Source organism: Cervus elaphus, chromosome 5 (assembly GCF_910594005.1).
Source record: "Cervus elaphus chromosome 5, mCerEla1.1, whole genome shotgun sequence".
NCBI lineage: Eukaryota > Metazoa > Chordata > Mammalia > Artiodactyla > Cervidae > Cervus > Cervus elaphus.
Window position 1 is genome coordinate 94,117,114 of NC_057819.1, and position 23,837 is coordinate 94,140,950.

At 38.8% G+C, this 23,837-nt stretch overlaps 1 protein-coding gene across 1 annotated transcript; it reads right to left on the reverse strand.

The window, feature by feature from the left end:
* Window positions 1-4,467: 4,467 nt before the first annotated feature.
* On the reverse strand, window positions 4,468-18,338 carry TMIGD1 (transmembrane and immunoglobulin domain containing 1). The gene is made up of 6 exons (XM_043900898.1): window positions 18,170-18,338; window positions 16,767-17,045; window positions 11,527-11,802; window positions 6,395-6,498; window positions 5,410-5,450; window positions 4,468-4,584 (listed from the first exon to the last, which is right to left on the reverse strand). The coding sequence occupies exons 1-6, from the start codon at window positions 18,249-18,251 to the stop codon at window positions 4,581-4,583; spliced, it is 786 nt and encodes a 261-aa protein (XP_043756833.1). The 5' UTR covers window positions 18,252-18,338; the 3' UTR covers window positions 4,468-4,580.
* Between the last annotated feature and the right edge of the window lie 5,499 nt (window positions 18,339-23,837).

Below are 23,837 nucleotides of genomic sequence, written 5' to 3' on the forward strand. Positions count from 1 at the left end.
AACAGTATGCTATAGAGAAGTCATTTGTGAAAAGAAGTATAAATTGATGTGGCAAATTTCACTGTTCATTACTGCCTTATTTTGAGAGATGGCTAACAGCCATCCCAACTCTTCGGCAACCACCACCCTTATCAGCAACCGTTAACATCGAGGCAAGACCTTTCACCAGCCAAAAGAATATAACTCACTGAAAGCTCAGATGACAGTTAGCATTATTTAGCAATAAAGTATTTTAAAACTAAGGTATGCACATTGTTTTTAGACATAATGCTATTACATACTTAATAGACTACACAGTAAAGAGTAAGCATAACTTTTATATGCACCAAGAAACCAAAAATATTATGACTCACTTTATTGCAATGTTTGCTTTATTGTAATGTATCCACAACATCTCTGATAAAGTATCCCAGCAACTATGTTGCTGATCTTGTTCATGTCACCAATTGTCTTGCTATTCATACCCTGCACACTGTTCGTTGAACCCAGGGTAGGCAAAGCACGAGCTTAGAGGCTGGAGGAAGACATGAAGGGCCATAGGAACTGCGTGGTAAGTGTGCTAAGTCACTTCAGTCGTGTCCAGCTCCTTGTGACCCTATGGACTGTAGCCTACCACGCTCCCCTGTCCAAGGGATTCTCCAGGCAAAAATACTGGAGTGGATTGCCATTCCCTTCTCCAGGGTATCTTCCCAACCCAGGTCTCCTGCATTGCAGGTGAATTCTTTACCAGCTGAGCCACAAGGGAAGCCCAAGAATACTGGAGAGGGTAGCTTATCTCTTCTCTAGCAGATCTTCCCGACTCAGGAATCGAACCGGGGTCTCCTGCATTGCAGGTGGATTCTTTACCAACTGAGCTATCAGGGAAGTCTGTAGGAAGTGCAGACATGTTTATTCTCTCCTGGCTGCCACAACAGCCATACCACAACCTCTCTCCTCTCGTGACTGACCCAATGGACACAGACTTGATGCAGGAGTAGCTGCATAACATGGCCATGACACAATCATAGCACAGCATAACCTCAATGCCTCAAAGCCTTCTCAGATGGTGCTTATATATGTTTACAGAACAAAAGTAGCCCATGGTCAAGCGAGTACTTCATGAGGCACATGCACAGTGCTACAAATGAGCTCAACTGTTACATAGTCATTATTTACAAAAGGTGGGGTGAGAGAGACTGAACATGCCATCTTGGCTAATTTACTCCACAAATATCTAACCATCCTCTGACTTGGTTCCTTGGGATCATGCTTGAGCTTTGGGGGCTAGCAAGCTACAAGTCAAATTTATGAGAGATGTTTCACAAGAATCTCCACAAGACAATGAAAACCCAATCAATACCAGGTTGTAATAACTTCCCTAGCAGAGAATGACATATATTGAGGTGAGAGGATTCTTCTACTCCTAGACATGCATGATTTTAAAAAAAGCTTTTTAAATTAGGAGAATTACACATAAAAATCCAGATTTCAGACTTCTCTTAAAGAAAAAGATCGGTCCCCAGTGGTGACGATTAGCCTTCTTTTACACATAGACGTGCTATTTGCCACGGTCTCCACCACTCCCTATTGTTTTACATCTAGCCTGCTTCACCAATTAATCAGCTTGACCCCTGCAAGAATTTGACTTTATGACCCCTGGCTTAAAGTTTCAGGAAAGTAGTCACAAACATGGTGATGACAAAGGTGAAGTTGGCTAGCTATTTGGTAATAGTTGTAAGCTATTTTCAATGATTCAGAAAGCCTAATTACAATGATTATATTGTTAACCCCTAAAAGGCTGCAGAGGTTAATGATAGTATGGGATTTATTTTCTTTTAAATGGAATTACATCAACTGGGTAATTGTGTTGCTGTAAAAGAAGCTTGGACTGACAAGTAGATATCATTGATAAATGGTTCTTAAATTGGGAAAATGGGTGACTATTATTTAATAAATAAAATTTGTTTGACAGGTCAGTTCTTTCAAAACATGAGGCCAAAAAAATAAATAATTATGAAAGGTGTCCTTATTAATAAAAAAGTTAAGAAGAGAACGACTGGATTTTTCTGTCACTTCTCCGCTGGTGCTTATAGTCCAAAGGATTAAAATCAGATGAGAAATTGGAATTTCAGGAATCTCATAGTAGGTAGAGAAAACACTGGGGAAAACTTATGGGACTTTTTCCTTTTTAAAATTTTTTTTTATTATTTTTTTAAATTGAAGTATAGTTTATTTACATATGGGGTTTCTGCTGAGTCCTAGAAATTCATGTCTTTCTATGACAGGCTCTAGGCTAAATTTTAATTGTAAATAATACACATAGTTTTAATACAACCTCTGTGTTTCTCCAAACTGTAAGGCAAAATGAGAAGCAATGGCCATTTGTAATATTGCTCTGCTCTGTTAAAACTAGCTAAGGTTCCCTGTCTGTGCTAATGTACAAGGTCACTGTATTTAATAAGGGTGAAGAAACTCTTTCTTAATGACCTGTAATTCTCAAGGATTGTTATATGTCCTAGTACAAAGCTGATTCATAAATCTATTAGGCGGGGCAAAGCTATTACATTCTCAGTCTTACTTGCTAACTCCCTTAAACATTTAACTAAACTATGTATCTTTTGAGGATTGCAGAATTTTCAAGCTCAAATGAAAATTAATTTCAATTCTCCTCTTAATCCAACTTCCTCATTTTCCAAAGGCCCAGTCTCTAATCTCGCAACTTTTCACAATGCTCCTAACTTATCCTTACAGCATTTTCACAGGGCTTCCAAATTCTAGTTTGAGAAATCCTGAATGAAGGCCTCCCCACAAAACCTACTGGGCCCTCCAAGAGAAATCTGTGTACCACAGTCTTTAACAGTGTCTGTCTCTCTCCCCATCTCATGCTGACGTTTCCAAGGAAGCAAAGAGGAGCCTAACAAGAGGATGTATCTATTCTTCTTAGAAACAAGACTGTGAAGATTTCATACATTCTGCTCATTTCTTCTCTTTACTTCTGTGTCACTGTCTGACAGAAGCTCTCTCTCTTTCACTGTGGCACATTTAGCTACTGCAACGTTAGACAAAATAGTTTTTTCTAAGAGTGAGAACACAGCAGAGACCTCAAGGGTGCTTCTGGTCAGGGCTGGCTTTCACCACGTGTGTGTGCACTACGTCACTTCAGCCGTCTCCTATTCTTTGCAACTCTATGGACTATAGCCCACCAGGCTCCTTTGTCCATGGGATTCTCCAGACCAGAACACTGGAGTGGGTAGCCAATCCCTCCTCCAGGGGATCTTCTAGGCTCAGGGATTGAATTCGTGTCTCTAATGTCTCCTGCATTGCCTGGCAGGATCTTTACCACTAGCGCTACATGGGAAGCCCTACCTCTCCCCATAACCCACCCCAGTTGTGTGGGAAAGTGAAGCAGAGATGCTTAAGGGGAAAAAAATGAAGAGAGAAGGGAAGTGGGGAAAGTCAGTGATAAATGATGGGAGCTGAAATTTTAAACTGAGATAGGGACTTCCCTGGTGGTCAGTGGTCAAGACTCTGTGCTTCCATTGCAGGGGGTGTGGGTTCAATCTGTGGTAAGATCCCATGTGCTATGCAGCCACAAATTTAAAAATAAATTAAACTGAGGTATATGAGAAGAGTGGGGCTTTTCAGGTGGCTCAGTGGTAAAGAATCCTCCTGCCAAGCAGGAGAGCAGGTTTGATCCTTGGGTGGAAAGATCCCCTGGAGAAGGAAATGGCAACCCACTCCAGTATTTTTGCCTGGGAAATCCTATGGACAGAAGAGCCTGGTGGGTTACAGTCTATAGGGTCGCAAAACAGTCAGACATAACTTAGCAACTAAACAACAACAACATGTGAGAAGAGTACAGGCTGATTAAAAATATTGCTGGATCTATGCAAAAAGGGCAAAGGACACTAGGGAAGCAAACATTCTGGCCAGCCCCTTTCCCTTGCTGTTTTCATCTTCATCACCACATAAATTTCACAAAAGTTTGTGACTGTCAACCACGATAAGATGAGAAAAATAAGGACATATGTTGAGTTTTTTTTTTTTATAATACTGAATTCTTTCATTTAAAGGAATATCTTATATTCTGAGATTATATCATTCCTTTTTTAGTCCTAGAACATTTCTCTCTTGAAATGACAGTGAAGGTAGATATAATTAATATTACTTATGTGTTTCCTTGGTAACTTTAGAAATTGATCCCTCTATGTTGTGCCCAACTCCTGTGTTTTTTTGGTAGTGTACTGATTCGTGAAACCCAAATGTCTGTTAATCTCCTACCTAGAAAAATACACAATAAATGTAAATGGTTGCCAAACTTTTCAGGACAAATTTCAATTAATTAACATATCCTTCAAGGAGAAGACTTTAAAAAAATCTTACTTTTCAATCTTAACAGCTTTCTTCCTGAAAGTGTTCTGCAAGTATATCAAATTAGTCATAACAATTACTGCTAAAGTGCTTAATGAAACACTTCTTCAAAACCTCTGACAATTAGACAGAAATGAATTTAATAATGGCAATAAATACAGATGGGACTACATAAATCAAGGTGGTCCTGATGCAAAACTCTTGCTGTAATAGATGGCATCTCAGTTTTCTCATCTGAAATGAATCAAGAAATTAATCATCAGGATGATCATAAGCACTAAAGAAAAAAAATCAAAACAAAATCATACTGTTGATGAATAGAATGCTAGATTTCTAATTTATATTTGCTCAAAACTTTGATATAGTTCCTTGTATTTTGGCATCTAGTAATACTGCTAAAATTCTAGAAAATTTATTATCTTAGTGATTTTTTTAAAATTTGAAAATTCATAGTCTTGGAAAGAATGCCTCCATTCTTTCTATCCACTGCCTATCTCAGATATGCTGGAGCTAACAGACTAAAGGAAGCTCCAAAGAGAAGGCAGTATTTTGGATGAGGAATGTGGCTTCTGACCTGCTTGTGGAGGAGAAGGCAACGGTGGCTTCCCTCAGGCTTACACCGTTTGGCAATAAAAGGCAGTTGGACATGCATTAGCCTGCAATTGCTTAAAGAGAGAGGAGGCTTGAGACCAAAAGCAGGGAGGCTCAGGAGGAAGGGGATGTACATGTGTGCAGATTGCTGGTTCACTTTATTATACAGCAGAAACTAACACAACATTGTAAAGCAATTATAGTCCAATAATAAAAGAGGAAAATGAAAAACAAACAAAAAGATCAAAGGTGTTCTCCATTCTAAGCAACCTTCCAACCTCGCCTCACCCGTCTTCCTCTAGAGTGAAGGCAGATTCTCCTCCACCCTCCGTTCTCCTCTGGACCGCTTCACCTTCCAGCACCTCCTGTCTCTGGAGGAGTTTGCCCGTGATGGGTTTTATGATGCACACTACCAACTGCTATCCATCTGCTTGTGGAAAATCATTGAGCCCAGCCCAGAGTACTTACAAAGCTGTTCTGCACTGGGGGCCTTGATCCCTTCTGCAGAGCTGAAAGTAAACACAACAAGGGGCAATGAGTTTGCTGCTGTGCTGAGGCTAATGGAGAAACATTTTGAATGCCTCGAGGTGGCTCAAGGGACAGGAAACCCAAACGTCTGTTAATCTTCTATCTAGAAAAGTACACACCAATGCAGAGGTGGCTGGGAAAACAGCCAACTCTGCACAGGTCTAGGTCTTATTTCTTTGATCACATTTATCACTTTTATTTAACCTAAGAAAATGTAATTCCACACTGGCTTTTTAGAGACTTTCGGCCACCTTTGCCTTCCTTTGGGACTAGATTGACTGGTGGAGTCAAAGGCATAGCTTTAACCTATGCAGTCTGCATCACGTACTCTGCATCACTCTAACCAACAAGTTAACCATTCAGCAATTCAAACTCCAATGTGCTGCAGCCAGGGCCTGTGGCTGTGCCCAAGAGGTGAGCAGCAAGGGCCATCTTTTTCACACAGATCTCTGAATCCAGAGCTGATGTGCCTCTATATTTATTTCTTGTACCAAGGCACCATAACAACAATCAAGAGAAATTTTAAAGAGAGAAAAATCAGCCCCTACTTTTAACACTGCAACTATTTTCATTCAGGTCTGGTCTGTATGCACTTCTATCCTTTGTAAAGTTGTACTCCTAATATAGGAACAGCTTTTATTCCCTTGAGCCACTTCCAATTGAGATCTCATGGTAGAGAGACCAGATTGTTCAAGTATGGTTCCTGACACTGTAGTCAGTTATATCACCAGTTCTTTGCCTTTATTTAGATGACCTTATGGGAAGATTCCCCTGGAAGAGAGCATTACAACCCACTCCAATATTCTTGCCTGGAGAATCCCATAGACGGAGGAGCCTGATGGGCTACAGTTCATGGGGTCACAAAGAGCTGGACACAACTGAAGCAACTTAGCAAACATACACATAGCTTAAAATACTCAGATACCTTCATTATTCTTTTTCTTCTGGCAATCAGTCCAAAGACCAAGGTCAGAAAGACCACAACACATGCAGCAATAATGGGTTCTATTGGTACAGTCGAGGCTTTATCTGTTGGAAATGCAAAGACAGGAAATAAGAAAGTAACATTTATATGCTTATAATTTATGTACTCCAAGTATGTTCCAGCCACGGTGCTTTGCACTTAACATTTTGCATCCTCTTAATTAAATTTCCAAACAATTCCCAAATGTATTATAATCTTTTTTTACAGGCAAGGAACTAGGGGCTTTGAGAGGTTAGAACGCTTGTCCAAGATCACAGAATTAGTAACTAGCAGAGACAGGTTTTGAATCCATTTCTTTTTGGAAGGATATAATTTATTATCTATATTATTCATATTATTAACATGAGTAACTCCCCCAAAGTCAGATCTTTTTGTGCGTGATCCATAACTTTTGCCATGCAGAAAGCAGAAGTAGGCCGAAATCAATGCTTTTTCCTGTCTTGCAAAACCCGAATGATATTGTGAGAATTTCTTAAGGGAGAAAGAGAGAGAGGAGGTTTTAAAAGCAAGAAGAGGAAAGGTAAGGAATCTGATGGATTAAGGAGAGAGAGGTCTGTGGGTCCCAAGAGCAGCAAGACCCTTGTAGCTGTGCTGTGATGGTGCCCCCAGCTGGACCAAGACATTATAGAGGGGAGCTGCACGGTGCCCCTAGGGAAGAACTCTGAGCATCAGCCTTCCCAATCTTGGCAAATATTTTCATCTCTCTCTGGGTTTCCTGGGTGGTACAGTAGTAAAGAATCCATCTGCCAATGCAGGAGATGCAAGAGATGTGGGTTCAATCCCTGGATCAAGAAGATCCCCTGGAGTAGGAAATGGCCACCCACTCCAGTATTTTTGCCTGGAGAATCCCATGGACAGAGGAGTCTGACGGGCTACAGTCCATGGGGTCGCAAAGAGTCAGACACAACTAAGCAGGCACACACTCACACACATTACATGATGTGGAAGAACAGAGAGTCTACTTTTAACTAGAGCTAGGGCACCAGCTGCCTACAAGTGAAAGCCCATTCCCTGTTTTGTTTTCTGAACATCTGGTAAACTCAGAGCTCTTCTGTATTACAGGTAGAGTGCCTGTATTTGTTCACTCTTCAAGAGCTTATGAAATATTTGAGACCTGAAAAAAAAAGTATTGGCTCCTAAGTGTAAAAATAAAGTGGCAAAATTAATCAGAACTAATAAACGTTTGTGTGCTATGTGTGTGCTCAGTTGCTCAGCCACTCAGTCATGTTCAACGCTTCGTGATTCCATGGACTGTAACCCACCAGTCTCCTCGGTCCATGGGATTTTCCAGGCAAGAATACATCCAGGGATTGAACCCATGTCTCTTGCGCCTCCTGCACTGGCAGGTCGATTCTTTACCACCGAGCCACCTGGGAAGACTTTAATAAATGTTTAAGCTTTTATCAAATGTAACTTTGCTTCAACTATAACCCAACTGTTAAATAATAATAATGTTTAAACCACAAGAGCCAAATTAATAACTAATTTATAATAAAATTCAAAATGTATGCAAGTTTTAAATGCCCTTTCCAATTTTTAGAGCAAAAAAGTGTAATTATTACTTCATTTTAATATAGTTGATATGATATGAGGTGAAACTTACAAACGCAAGAATGCTTAAAGTTGGCAAAGCTATTTAAATGACTTTGTCTAAGCTCCTGGATTCTGATGCCCACCTTAGGAGGGAGAAGGGCTCCAATCGTGGCTATGATAAAATTTTTGAAATTTATAAGAAATAAAGAGTGTGTTATTTACTGTATAATTGAGTTTGTGCAGTGAGTGCCATTAACAGATTTTTGCTAAATGACGACTCTGCACTAGGTGCTGTTCTTAGCCCTGCAAAAAATAGAACAGGCATGGAAGGATCCAGTCTCTGAGGATCTCATGTTCTAGTAGGAGAGACAGACATTAAAGGAACAAAAACTACAGACTGAGATTGTATTTGTAAAGGACAAAGAGTTATGAGATAGTACAATACATGAGGGGTAAAAGGAAGAAACAAGGGGAAGAGAAGATTTTAGATTAATTTCAAAGTCTAAGCCCTATATACCTCAAGGTTATGAAATGGGCTTTATCCCTTCATAATTGTATGACACACTATTAATTTTTAAATAGTATTTTAAAAATATCTTTGCCTAATTTATTTATTTATTTATTTAATTTTACTTTTTGGCCACAAGGCACATGGGATCTCAGTTCCCCAACCAGATATCCAACCCATGCCCCCTGCAGAGGAAGCATGGAGTCTTAACCACTGGACCACTAGGGAAGTCCTACTACTTACCTTTTAATCGTTTTCTTCCTATTATGTGTCTAGTTCTGGTTCTGGATAATTTTAGAGAGTAGATTAAGCATCTTTGGCTCTTGCTCCCTTTTGGTTGTTGCTAACAGTTGTCCTTATGAGGGTACGGTAGCATCAACCCTCTGGAGAAGCTCCAGAAGTCCAACTGGACTCCTTAAAAGCGCTGACTCTGAAACAGCCAGCCCTGGGATACACTAAAAGACCTCTCATAGGGGACACCCTGTACTTGTAGTGAGTGCCAAGGAAAGATGTCAAAATGAAGGAGAGGCAGAGGTGGGGCAATTGGGGGAAAAAATCAGAAATCAGCCACCGATCGGAATGTTTTTACCAAGCTGAATAACATGAAGCCACACATAACAGATTTCACTCCATACACAAACCTGAAAAAAACTGCCTGACCCACTGGTTCACTCTGGATTCCAAGTTTCTTTTGAAAGTGAGTCTGGCAACTGTAACTGCATCTCTTCCCTGCACTCTCTTATTTATAACCAGATCTGGTATTCTCCCCCTCCCCAGCCCTGCCCATATTCATTATGGTAAAATAATCTCAACATGTGGCTAAAGTCTTGTGCTCAAGAAAAGATCCGTGATGTCATTTCCCACTTTGCATGGCCTCATTTAGAAACTACCCCCACTGAACCGTGAAGTTAGAAGAGCTCATGGCAAACCTGGCATTTCGCCTGGGCGCTAGCAGCGGAGCGCTTCTGCTCCTCAGGCACCCGACAGCCGGGGAAGTCATAAAGCAGCAAGAAATCAGAAAAGCCAGTTGGTTTGGAAGCGGTCCACCCAAAACAGGATACCGCCCACCTGAAAACTAATTTGCCAAGCTGGCATCCTGCTTGCTGCACAAGCTGCCTGTTTAATGTGACATGGAGCAATTATGATTCCTTTTTAATCAAGAGTTTGTGGGTTTGGTTTTTAAAGGAAATAGCCACTGGGAATACTGTCACTGTTCCACAGAACAAATTACTGAACGTGCCAGTAATCACAGTGATGGGCATTCAACTGGCAACCATTCCTCCTCATCATCCATTCTATTGGTAGCCCGCTAAGAATCCCTATGGTCACATGACCAACAGGGGTTCATTTGGCTTCCTGAGGCCTGGCAAGAAAGACAACGAGGGGGCACAGGGAGGCAGGTGGCAAAGAGAATCATGTTCTCTCAAGATACAGGAGCCGCAACTTGTTTGACTGCTTCTAGCATCCTGGCCCCACACCGGGAAATGTGTGCATGAGCATTTCATGCACCTGCTCCACCAAGTATCTTGCCTTTCTCTTTCTGTATGAAGGAGAAGTATGAGGACAGCGAGACACTTGGCGCTTTATTTGTTCCTTGTTGTCGCAGAGGTCATAAACCTGGGTAGAGAAAGCATGAAGCCAAGAGAAAGAACCCATTTCCCGCCATTCTCCCCATCTCCCTCTTCTGATTGGCCTATAGGGTACATTTCAGAGTTAGGAGTGATTTTACAGATCCATTTTCTTATCTAGTTAGTATCTTTTTTTCTCTATGTGTTGATGACTTCTCTCCTGTTTCTTATTAAGTTGTTAACTCAAAAGTGCAATTCCTACAAAGCTTGTTGCCCAGGAAAATTCACGGAAATACTCCTCCAGAAAACCCAGCAGATCTATCTCCTACTACTTGATTCTAGAAAACGAGCCTTTGCTCAAAAAGCTGTATCCTATCTGGAATGGGAATAATTCCCCTAAAAGAAAGGACTAGAATTCCTGGGGTGGAGATAATTCTCCAAAGAAAATTCTAGCTACTAATCATAATGGCCATCATTATTTGTTGTCACAAAAAAAATATTTACCAAGTATCTGAGTTTTGTACTGTGCTGTGAAAGTGTTAGTAGCTCAGTCATGTCCAACCCTCTCCGACCCCGTGGACTGTACCAGGCTCCTCTGTCCATGGAATTCTCCAGGCAAGAAACTGGAGTGGGTAGCCATTCCCTTCTCCAGGGGATATTTGCAGCCCAGGGATTGAACCTGGATCTCCTGCAATGCAGGTAGATTCTTTACTGTCTGAGCCGCCAGGGAAGCCCTTTGTACTATGATAGATATTACTTAAAAAGAGTGTTACCTTTGTGGATGGACCTAGAGAGTATCATGCTCTCTGTCCATTTGACAGATAAAGACAAGTACTGTATGCTAGCTCTTATGTGGAATAAAAATAAATGGATGTATAAAACAAAACAGAAACAGACTCACAGATGTAGAAAACAGGCTAGTGGATACCAGTGAGGAGAGGGAAGAATGGAGAAGCAAGATAGAGGTATAGGATTATGAGATACAAACTGTGTAAACAACAAGGTATATTGTACAACAGGGGCGTCCCAGGTGGCACAGTGGTAAAGAATCCTCCTGCCAATGCAGGAGATGCCAGAGACTCCCTGGGTGGGGAAGAGCCCTGCAGGAGGAAATGGCAACCCACTTCAGTATTCTTGCTGGGGAAATCCTGTGGACAAAGGAGCCTGGTGTACTACAGTCCATGGGGTTGCATAAGAGTCAGACAGGATGAAGCACACACACACATTGTCCAACACAGGAAAATATAGCCCTTGTTCTGTGGCAATATTCGTGAAATAATATACATTTAATTATATATATATTATATATAAAGAATATATAATAAATAATAATAATATTCTGTGTAACAATGTGAAAGGGAGTATCATTTGTAAAAATATTAAATCACTATGCATTACACCTGAAACTAACATAGTATTGTAAATAAACTATATTTCAGTAAATAAATAAACAGGAGAGTTACCTTTGACAATAAGGTGAAAGTCCTTGGTCTTTGTTTCTATCAGTGAACTGGCAATACAGCTGTAAGTCCCATTGTCAGATTTCTTGACTTTGGTGATCGACAGTTGAAGATACTCGCTTGTCTGTTGGATTCGGTGATGGGTCTCTAAATTCAAGATGCCACTGTCTCTATACCACATCATTTGAGCCCGGGGGTTGGATTTCACATTGCAAACCAACTTCACATCACTGCCTTCCTCAGCTGTTTGGAAGTCATTTCCACTTAGGAGAGGAGGAACTGCAAGATTGAAACATTTAGGTTTAATTAGCAGATAAGCATTATTGTCACTGTTGAAGATCTTCCTTCCATCTATCTCATTCATTTTACAAACATTTATTGAGCGCCTACCGTATGCCAAGTACTGGGCTAGGAACCAGGAATACAATGGTAAGTAACATACATCCATTCTCTTTTTCTTTTTTGGCTGTACCACACAGGATATGGGATCTTAGTTCCCCGACCAGGGATCAAACCTGCGTCTCTGTATTGGTAGCACGGAGTCTTTACCACTGGATGGCTAGGGAAGTTGCATACATCCATTTTCAAACTTAAAAGAGCTTTTAATGTGGTGGGGAAGATAAACCATGAAACAAATGTATATAAACATGAGTATCTGTCAAGTAGATGATTTGTAACACATGGAAGCATGTGTTACAAAGCCTTGAGACTTTGCTGAGAACTACTATTAAAAACCAATCTGTGTTACTTTGGGATAAAACAGTGTAATACTAAGAAAGCAGGCACTGCAGTGAGCCCCAATTCTACTACCTACATTACCTACTGTGACCTAGAGAAAGCTTCTTAACTGTAAAGTAACTGCTTAGTTTTCTCATCTAAAAAGTGGGATAACACCTTACGAGCTGCTGTGAAGATGAAAGGACAGAATGCCTGTGAAGAATTTACCGCAATGCTAGTTACTATTATTATTGTGGTGGTGGTAAAGGTGGGGCGGTTTGAGGGCTCCCCACACCCTCTATTTTTGCATTGTATGTGATCACACTTGCCCTGACCACAGATTTACCATGCATATTTGCATTTCCACAATGATCTTCCAGAAATAATGTCCTTCTCTCAGAAGGCACTCCAGTTGTGGCAACTCTGGCATCCATGAAAGGTGAGCGTGACCTTGAGCCCTTCTCATCCCTCTGTGTGAACGACTTCTTTTTTTTTTTTTTTAAGTCTTTATTGAATCAGTTACAATAATGCTTCTGTCTTATGTTTTGGTTTTTTGGCCACAAGACATGTGGGATCTTAGCTTCCCAACCAGGGAGTTCCCTGTAAGCAACTTCTTATTCCCTTCATGATAAGGACATCTGTAGACCCATGTGTCAAACACATTTTTCTTCACCAAATAATTCCAACCCTTACTCCCACCAGTGTTTTTCAAAATCTAGAGGGAGAAATGGCCAAGCTGAGTCTCCCCTCTTCTCCATGCCCCTTGCATGTTTTTTTGGCCAAGGTACAGAAGAGTAATAAAATGCATGAAAAATGGTGGGATTGCTGGGTCATATGGTAGCTCTATTTTCAGTTTTTTTAAAGAAACTCCATATGTTCTCCATAGTGACTGTATCAATTTACATTCCCATCAACTGTGCAAGCAGGTTCCCTTTTCTCCACACCCTCTCTAGCATTCATTGTAGATATTTTGATGATGGCCATTCTGACCTGTGTGAGGTGATACCTCATTGTAGTTTTGACTTGCATTTCTCTAGTAATTTGTGAGGTTGGACACCTTTTTTTTCATGTGCCTCTTAGCCATGTGTATGTCTTCTTCAGAGAGATGTCTATTTAGGTCTTCCCCCCATTTTTTGATTGGCCTGTTTGTTTTGTTGATATTGAGTTCTATGAGCTGTTTGTATATTTTGGAGACTAATCATCAGTTGCTTTATTTGTAAATATTTACTCCCATTCTGAGTGCTGTCTTTTTTTTCTCATTTCTGGGTTCCTTTGCTGTTCAAAAGCTTTTCAGGGCAGGAATAGAGATGAAGATGTGGAGAAGGGACATGTGGACAAAGGATGGGAAGAGGAGGGTGGGATGAACTGGGAGATTAGGATTGACAGATACACACTACCATGTGTGAAATAGGTAACAGGTGGGAACCTACTGTGTGGCACCGGGAGCTCAACTCTGTGCTCTGTGATGACCTGGGGGTGGGACAGATGATGGGGCGGGAGGGAGACCAAACAGGGAGGGGATGTAAGTATACATATAGCTAATTCACTTCACTGTACAGCAGAAACTAACATAACACTGTAAAGCAATTATACTCCAATAAAAAATGCATGAAAAGTGGGCAGTAGGAAAGAGAGAGAGGCAGAGAATGAGGGAAAAAGGAGCTTGTATAATCTGCACACTGAATAATTAGACCCTAAGTAGGCTGTGTTATTAATAACTCTCTCAGAAGAATGACATTTTGTTGCTCTTTGGAATGTGCTTGAATTCTGTATCCATGTCCAACAAGGATGTTATATGGTATTCAGATTGTAGGAAGCTGTGAGAATAGAGAACACGATGGCCAACTATACCAGTTCCACTTATGGACAGGTCCTATTAGTTATTCCTTTTTATTTAACTATTTAAAATGAATTTTACTGCACATCAGCTCTACATGCATGTTCCCTTTTAAAATTATTAGTACATTTCAGATAAAGTTAAGGTCCTCCTTGACTCCATCCTGGCCACTTCCTGACTCCCCAAAGATACCCAGTGCTACGAGTTTTAATGTAAATGCTTGCAGATCATTTTTTTGCAAATATTGTTTTAAAAATACATATGTTATACCCATAGGAAATGTATTGGTTTAGGACGGTGAGAAGGATTTACACAAAAAACTTCATTCTCTCAATAACTTGCATACGTTGAGAGATATTCATGTTGAACCACATAGTTCTAGCCCATTGCTTTGAGAGTGCTAGAGTATAATATCTGACCCTTTACTCATTTTATTTTGATGGACATCAGGTTATTCTCATTTTTAAAATGCTAAACAATGCCTCAGTAATCATCCTTGCCTATGTTTTTTTGTGCATATGTGCATGTATTTCTCCAGGGTTAACATCTCAAAGCAGATCTGCTGGGAGTTAGGGCAGGTACACTTTAAATTTTGATGGATATTGCAAAAGAGGTGGTCTCAATTTATTCAGCAATAACACATAAAAGAAGCTTCTAAACATTCTCCACCAAATAGTGTATTATGACGCTTCCATTTAGTTCTCAGTCTGCCATTTAGAACAATAATCCATAATATTTCCTCAAGATTGTACATGATATTCTTGCCACTTTATGACCTCATTTTGATTTATTGATTGATGAGTTTATGTCAGTTATTGTCACTATGAATCACTGACCAATTTTTTTTTATATATGTGCAACAATGATATTTAAGAGGTTATTATAGAGATAATATTAAATACAGAATCAGGCTGGAAAACTGAAAATCATTCCTTTAAGCCACTGGATCATATATCAGCACTTCTACTGTGTCTCTATTTAGAAGGTACAATGGAAAGAGCACTGGATTAGGAAACTGGGGATTTTGTGTTCTGTTCTCAGCCCCAGATGTGATCTCCAGATTAGGGCTCTCATTCTGGGCCTCAGTTTCCTCATCTGTCATTTTATAAGGATTTCAAAACCTCCAAGGTAACCCTGATAGTCTTGGATTCTAATAAAGTTGCCAAGGGATAGCTTATTAAAAATCACATTGGGACTTATTAATTGGGACTAAAAATCACTTATTGGGACTTCCCTGGTAATCCAGTGGTTAAGACTGTGCTCCCAATACAGGAGGAGCAGGTTTGATCCCTGGCCAGGAAACTAAGATCCTACATGGCGAAAAAAAAAAATCAGAGTTCATTTCCTATATTCATAGGAAATAAAAGCTCGTTTGCCCAGGAACATGTAAGTGATTCATTCTGAAAGCTTCAGGATGCCAGCAGATTCTGGACCTGAATTCCTTGTCATTTTCTCCACGCTTTTACCTCAGGAGCAATGGCATCAATTTTTCACAGAAAAGTTTGCTGAGCTCATGGGATCAGATGGCTTTGACTTTTTATTACCAGGTTCCAAGTCCAGAGCTTTTCCTACCAGACCATGCCATGTTATTACCCTTACTCACATCACCCCTCACCACACCAGCCACACCTGCCTCATATAGATCCAGTTTTCCACCCAAACCACCTAAATGCTCACCTCCATGAACATATTCAAAGGACCCCAACCTCAGATAGTTCCACCAATGGGTTACCAATACCTGTAACCCAACCATCAAACAGTTTCATCTTTGAGAGTTTAAGGTGATGCTAAAAGATCCCCAGCAGATATTTTTCTAAGTAGAATGCAAACACTAGAAACCACAAAGGAAAATATTGGTAATTTTAAATATGTAAACATTTAAAATTTCAATATAGCAAAAAAGTATTTTTTTTCAATATAGCAAAAAAAGTATTTTTAAATGCCCAAAATAAATAGAAGAAATGCTTGTAATTAATTCAAAATAAAAATGGCTAATTTCCTTAATGTATTGGATTGGCCAAAATGTTTCACCAACATCTTACCAAAAAACCCAAACCTAACTTTTGGCCAATCCAATACAAAGCCCTTAAACAAATCAATAAGAAAAAGGTAAATAACCAAATAGAAACATGGGTAGAATATATTAACAGGCATTTTGTAGGAAAGAGACATGAAAAGCTAATGCATTTATGAAAAGGTCAACACCCTCATTTTTAATTTAGAATATGAAAGTAAAATTTCAAATCAGGCTGGCAGATTCTTAGATTTTGAGGATGCTCAGGCTCATGCCAGTATGGGGAATACGTACCCTCCCGCGCTGTTGTGGGGTCATAAATAGGGCAGTTTGGCAGTATCAAGCAAATGTTAAAATACGCATACTCTTAGGGTCTTCCCTGGTGGTTGAGCAGTTGAGAATCCACCTCCCAAAGCAGGGGACTCGGGTTTGATTCCTGATCAGGGAACTAAGATCTCACATGCCATGGGGAAACAAAGCCCATGCGCCGGCAGCTACTGAGCCCACACTAGAGTGCATGCGCTGCAGCTAGAGAAAGCCCATGCACTGCAACAAAGACCAGTGCAGCCAATATATTTATCTACACGCACATACTCTTTAGAAGGAAGCTGCATCTACTACTTAGTGTAGTACAGACCACACAGACTGATTAGCCGTCTCTTTCCCCTCACTCACAAGTGACATTCAGCACCACTGAGATGGACATCGACTGATTCCTCCGCAACTTGCAGGTAAAGGTGATGCCGTTGTCATTTTCACTGATGCCCGAGACACAGACAGAGCTGGAGTTGATTTTGTTTCCAGACTTCAAATCCACTCTCCCGTCTTGGCGGTACCAGAGAAGTTCTTCATCTCGGGTGTGGTTTTGAACAGCACATTTCAGAGACTCTTGGAGGCCAGGCTCAGTGTCCAGAATATAGTTTTCAGTTTTACCATTCACACTTAAAACAGAACCTGGGAGTGCAGGAAGAGACTATTAAGATAGAGTGAACAATCTAAATGGCCCTCATTAGAGAATTGGCTAAATAAATTCTGTTACATCGGTACAATGAAATGCTCTGTGACAATTAAAAATAGCCATATTGACCTATGTGGTTTTACAAGGAAAAGATTGATAATGCACTATTAATTAAAAAAAATAAAAGGTTGAAATGATGGTTACCACATGTTGCTGCACATGGGAATCATCTGCCTAGCTCCCACCCCTAGACATTCTGATTAATTAATATTAGTGTAACCTGGGCATTGGGGGGGGGGTGGTCTTAAAAAGTTTCCAGGTGATTCTAATATGCAGTGAAATTTGAGAACCACTGGGTTAGAAAACGATGTGTATGGAATTATCCCATTTATACATACACACTCTCTTTCATATATATAAAACCTGGAAGAATACACAGCAAAACATTGAGTAGTTATCTCTTAATGATGGGATTTTACTTTTCTTTATTCTTCTCTATATTTCCTAACTTATGTTACAATGTCTGTTTATTACTTTTTAAATCAGGAAGGAAAAGGTTTCTTTCAGGTTGGGGTGGGGAACAAATGCAGAAAAGATTTTCATGTAAGTGGCATGCTCAAATAAACAGCAGAGGTTTATTTTAAATAAGATTAGTGAAAGAAAGTGAAAGTCACTCAGTCCTGTCCTACTCTTTGCGACCCCATGGAGTATACAGTCCATAGGTTTCTCCAGACCAGAATACTGGAGTGTGTAGCTGTTCCCTTCTCCAGGGGATCTTCCCAACCCAGGGATCAAATCCAGGTCTCCCGCCTTGCAGGCGGATTCTTACCAGCTGAGCCACCCGGGAAGCCCAAATATGATTAATAATGAAATATTCTAAAATGTAGGAAAATTCTGGCTGTGGCTCTGAAGAAAATATTTCACCCAGTCTTCTACTGTTAGAACCATAAAAACATTTTTCCATTTAATTTTTCACTATTTTATCTGACTTCTCTACTCTGAAGCATACCATCTATATAATCTTTCCAGTTTGGATTTTCTCTTTTCCCAATTCCCTTGATCATTTTATAATCTGAAATTTTCTTTATTTAAATAGAGGCCCCAAAGAATATTAACTTACTTGTCATCACACGTGGCAGAAATAGAATCATTAAGAGAAGAAATCTGCACCTTTGTATTAGGCTGCTGGTCTTCTGTGCCATCTTTAATGAATTTAAGTCTGATCTGCCAGGGGAAAAAGGCAGCAGTTGGTTCTGCACTTTGGTCTACACTGAGCTTATGAACCTTCCTCTTGTCTATTATATATTTAAAATAAAAAGTCCCAGATGAGTCATTCCAGTTATAACGGTACTATTTCTAGTTTTTAATTAAACAATCCTGTTCAAAGTACTTCTAGTATTCAGGGTTTTTTTTTTTTAAGACAGCAAAAAAAAAAAAAAAAAAAGGAAACCACAAGGAAATAGGCTATGGGAGAGAGGACAGCTATAGAGCAAGCCCTGGGGAAGGTAAAACTAGTCTTCCCTAGATAGAATGTCTTTTTAAAATAAATTATTTATTTTTTTATTGAAGGATAATTGCTTTACAGAATTTTGTTGTTTTCTGTGAAACCTTAACATGAATCAGCCATAGGTATACATATATCCCCTCCCTTTTGAATCACCCTCTCATCTGCCTCCTTACCCCATCCCTTTAGATTGATACAGAGCCCCTGTTTGAGTTTTCTGAGCCATAGAGCAAATTCTCGTTGACTATCTATTTTACATATGGGAATAGAAGTTTCCATATTACTCTTTCCATACATCTCACCCTCTCCTGTCAGAATGTCATTTTAAAAAGAGAAATGAAATTTACTTTCTTCTCAGATAGCCCCTATTGCACAAAGTTGAAAGTCTTTCTTGACTCATTCTTGGTAAAGTTGCTCTCTGCTAATAGAGGGTTTTTGAGACTTTCCAAATCCCATAGATTCAAATGGTTTGTACCTTAGAAAACACTAAATTCTGACATAGCTTCTAAGTCTTAAACCACATTCATCTGTCTTCCTGCTTCCTTCCACTCCGTCTTAACACTCCTCCCTCTTGACCCAGTATAGGCTAAAAATAATAAGTAACGAAGTTCTCTTTTCTTCCTTCTGCGTTTTTGCTGCTGTCATCCCTCGCCTAAAGATACTCCCTGCTTCCATCTGGGAGAAACATGTATTTATTACTTCCTTTCAAGAGGACCACTAAAAATATAGTAGCAACACACATGGAATGTTTTCTAAGCAACAGACATTGTGCTAAACACTTTACATTCATTTATTTCAGTGTTTCAATCTCAGTTAAGCCCCTAACAATCTTTTTGAGGTCATTTCTAAAGGTCTGGAGAGATCATATAACTTGACATTTGGTAAAACTATATCATCTGTAAATATTAGGGTGAAGATCCTAACCCAGGACTCCTAAGGCAATGTTCTTAACCACTCTGATGCCAATGTGAATATTTTCTTCCTTAAAGGCAGAGGAGAGGGTGGGATAAATTGAGAGAGTAGCATTGAAACATATACATTGCCATATGTAAAATAGATAGCTAGTGGGAGGTTGTTGTATAACACAGGGACCTCAACGTAATGCTCTGTGACAAGCTAAAGGAGTGGGATGGAGTGAGGCGTGGGAGGGAGATTCAAAAGGGAGGGGACATAGGTATACTGACGGCTGATTCATGTTGTTGTATGGCAGAAACCAACACAACATTTTAAAGCAATTATCCTCAAATTAAAATTTTTTTTTTAAATCAAAGAAACTGCTGTTGGGTCTTCCCTGGCTGTCTAGTGGTTAAGACTCTGTGCTTCCAATGTCGGGGGCGGGGGGGGGGGCACAGGTTAAATTCCTGCTTGGGGAGCTATGATCCCACATGCTGTGTGGCCAGAAAATAAAAATAAAAAGAGGTCCTTTCTGGTCCTTTCTGTTAATCCTTTCTGGTCCCTAACCACTCCATGGGCCTTAGCAACTTGGAGTTTTGTTCTCTTTACACAAATATTAACCTTCAAGAGCTGGAACGTACCTGTGTCACTTGGGGGCTGGCTCTGCTCCTCCCCATCCCAGGCCTGTCCTGACAGGAGCAAGTTTCTTTCCTGCCAGGTTCAAGCTGGCAAACTTGCATCAATCTTTCAGTAAGATGATATTAGAACTAATATTGATTCTTTTGTCATTTAAAATTTTTTCTAGTAAGATTTCTATCACAGCACTCTTAACAGTGATCTCAGAATCTGGTCATTAATAGAGTTTTCTCAAGCACTATCCACTATAGGTACTTAATAAAAACTGAGAGTATGAGCTTCTGGGAAGACCTCATCCTACCCTTTTAAGGAAGACTGCTGTCTCCCTCTCCCTCCTGCCCCATTAAGACAGCAACTTTTCAAAATGAATTTCCCCCACTTGACTTGTTTTTAATTTTAATTTTCATGACACTCTACTTTCTATACAAGGCAAAGTCTTACCGCTTACCTGCTGAGCTCTGAAAAACTGACTTCCGTGGCCAGTCGTTCCTCCATCTGGGAACCCTGACCTCTTTTCCTGTTGACATGTTTATAATACTTGAATTCGAACACTTTATGACAGTAGGGTCCAGTAAATCAGATACATTGGGTTCAAAGTCTGTTTCTCTTTGTGGGTTCTTAGAGAAGACAGTAATTGGGAAAGGCATCTTTTTGAGATCTAAGTTCTTCTGTGTACTTACATTACTGGGTGGGGCCAGATATTACTAACAGGGATGTAATTGTTCCAAGAAAGCCTGACCTTGTGCAAAAATGTGTAGCACATCTCATTGATGCTGTCATGCTCAAAGTTAGGTGGCTGTACTTGATAATCTGACAACTTCAGAACTGTAATGGAGCAAGTCCAAAGGGAGGTTTCATTTTCACAATAGCTAAAACATTTGAAGATTCCACGCAACTTAAGTAATGCTGGAAAAATATTACTTACCATTGGCAATGTAAGTACAAGCCATACTGAAGCAGCTATGGCCAGGAAAGTCTTATCCCTCTGAGGCTCTCAACTGACTGGGAATCCTTGCTTTACACTTTCAAGAATTAGCTGTTTGAAGATAACATTTTTTAATTGGTTAAAAATATGTATGTTTCTATATTTATTATAACTGAATATTTATTCAGTTATTTCCATTGACAGATGATCATAATGATTGATTAGGAAAAACAGCTTTCCCAAAGGCTATTTGAACATCTCTGATATGGTAGTATTATAGTCAAATTTCTTGAAGTTTTATTTTTTAAAGTTTATTATAAAAATATTAAGTGAATAAAAATCAAATTTTTGCTGTATTAAAAAAAATCATCCTAAAATATCCACCTCTGTCTCCAGAGAGACTCATAGCAGTATTATCTCTTTTTGCTTACATTGAGGGCAGTTTAAGATGGTTTAGTTTTAGTGGGATCTTAGATATTGTTGCTTTATTGTCCTTATTGAATAGGGTTAAATAATATTTTTCCAAAAGCCTTTGAGCTAGAAACCAGCAAGGCTGAAGGACATATATGCTGGTGGTGGAGAACCCAGAGCAAGGATCATGAACTCAGTCCGCAGATCATTTAAAAGCATGAATAGGGCCACACATAAAATAACAATTTAAATTTAATTTTATTCTGTGCAAGCTAGTTCATTGTTGTCTGGAAGACAAAAGGTGTTTAAATATTTAGATAAATAGTAATGACAACATTTACGTCTAAAAGACTCCAGTTTTTTTATGAGATACTCTATTTATCTTATTTAACTCTTGAAATCACCCCTCCCCAAAACAAGGAAAGATTTTGCAGAGAAATAGGTAAAGTAACTTGCTCAATTTCAATTAGCAAAGGCATTTTTACGGTAATATGTCTTTTACACTAGTCATACTAGCTGGCTGCAGGCATAGAGAAAAACAATAAAAGACGAAATGCTGCATATGCTAAAATTAAAAAGAAATGTATTCATCTGAGAAACAGCTTTAAATCTAGAAATACATATTCATGACTAACTTATACATAGGCTATAATAATTTGGTAATTAATACTCCCAATTTAATCCCTTTCCTAAAGAACCTCTAGTGAAACAAAAACCCAACTGAAAAAAAAAAAAAGAACCTCTAGTGGTTCTTATGTTCCAGTTGACATGGAAAGCTAGATCTTAGGAGGATTTCCCTCTAAACTCAGAGAATGTTCATCCACGCAAGTTTCCAATGGCGTACAAGTAAAATCTGATCAGGTCTGAAAGCAATCAGGTCCAGCCAATCAGAAATCAAGCTGTGGGGCAGAAAATCAGGATTTAAATAAAAGTTACAATTAGAACCACCAGAACTGGAATGACATACGTTTGAGTTCTTAGTGCTCAGAGACAGTATGGAAATTGTCTCCACAGTAGGAATAAGAAGGGCTGGTGAAAACTTTTGCCTCCTGATAGAATATTGAATATTATCTTCATCAGTGGTTTATTGGCTTCATTTTCCTCCAGATGGTAACTTTCAAATGCTTGGTCTTTTTTTTTTTTTTTTTTTTTGATGAATTTTGAACTTTTTTTTTTCCCATTTATTTTTATTATTTGGAGGCTAATTACTTTACATAAATGCTTGGTCTTAATTAGCACAGGGAAATGAGAAATGGAGGTGATTCACACTTTTCGTTTTCTTCTTCTCTAGAGATTTCCATTCCCTTCCCTTAAGAACCTGAAATGGCTGAGGGCTACACTGATTAAAATAAATTACACTGCTATTTTACACCAGTAAAAAATGTTGATGGAATTTACTTATGCCCGGTCCATTGAAACAATAAAACCCGCAGATATCATAAAGGAGAAAATCAGTGTATGGTACTTAAGAACATTGTATTTAGTATGTTAAAAATTATAAAACTAATTTTAAAATGTTGTGTTAGATAAGGTATGATGTTCAACTGAGAAAGTTAAAAAAATAGAGGCACTTTGTGTAGTTAATAGAATATGTGTGAGGGAAAGCTCATAGAGGACAGAAGAATAAAATGGGAAATATATAGATTGTTTTTCTTTGGTCATTTTCTTTAATTCCCCTTTACCTCAGACCTAACCCCCAAAACTTCAGATTTACCTCTAACAAAGAGATAATCAGCACCAAATACTGCTTTTAGAATCTGCAAATAGTTTTTATCTTTATTAACTATCACACATTATATAACTGCTTTCCTTTTTCATGTTAATTAATATTTTATTCTAAACATGTTATCTCTGATTTATAACAATCTCTGAGATTATGAAATCTGAACTAGAAGAATACAAAGGAACAGTTATTTGACCTAAATATATTGTGTAATAGTATCTGAATTTAGAAAATTAAATAGCTACATTGTACTGTGACACTTATATAACAATTTCTGTAAGTTATCTAGCAAACTTAAGGCTTTCTCATTTCATTTCTGTTTGATTCACATATGGAAACTAATCAGGGTGATAATAAAGCCAAGAATTCATTTCAGAAAGTTTAAAACAAAAATGATTTTAAAATTTAATATAGTTGTACTTTTTCTTCTGTTACTACCTACATAAATAATAATTAAAATTAAACATCTAATTTTATTTTCATGTATTATAAAATTTGACATAAAAGCAAGCAGTTATGCATTTTTATAATTTTGTTATATAATGAAATTCATGTTTATGTGTTTATAATAAAATTCACATATTTATGAAAAAAATATGTTTGTTTCTGATATCACTTAGATGCAGAATCTAAAATATGATGCAGATGAACTTATCTACAAAACAGAAAGAAACTCACAGAGAACAAGCTTGTGG

What these genes read in the sequence shown, in the direction of transcription:
- TMIGD1 (XM_043900898.1), bottom strand. Translation starts at nt 18,251, where the DNA reads ATGGCACAGAAGACCAGCAGCCTAATACAAAGGTGCAGATTTCTTCTC. An exon ending in CTTTCACCTTATTGTCAAAG is followed by an intron (nt 6,499 to 11,526) that starts GTAACTCTCCTG and finishes CATTTCCAACAG; the next exon opens with ATAAAGCCTCGACTGTACCA. An exon ending in GAAGAAAAAGAATAATGAAG is followed by an intron (nt 5,451 to 6,394) that starts GTATCTGAGTAT and finishes GTTTACTTTCAG; the next exon opens with CTCTGCAGAAGGGATCAAGG.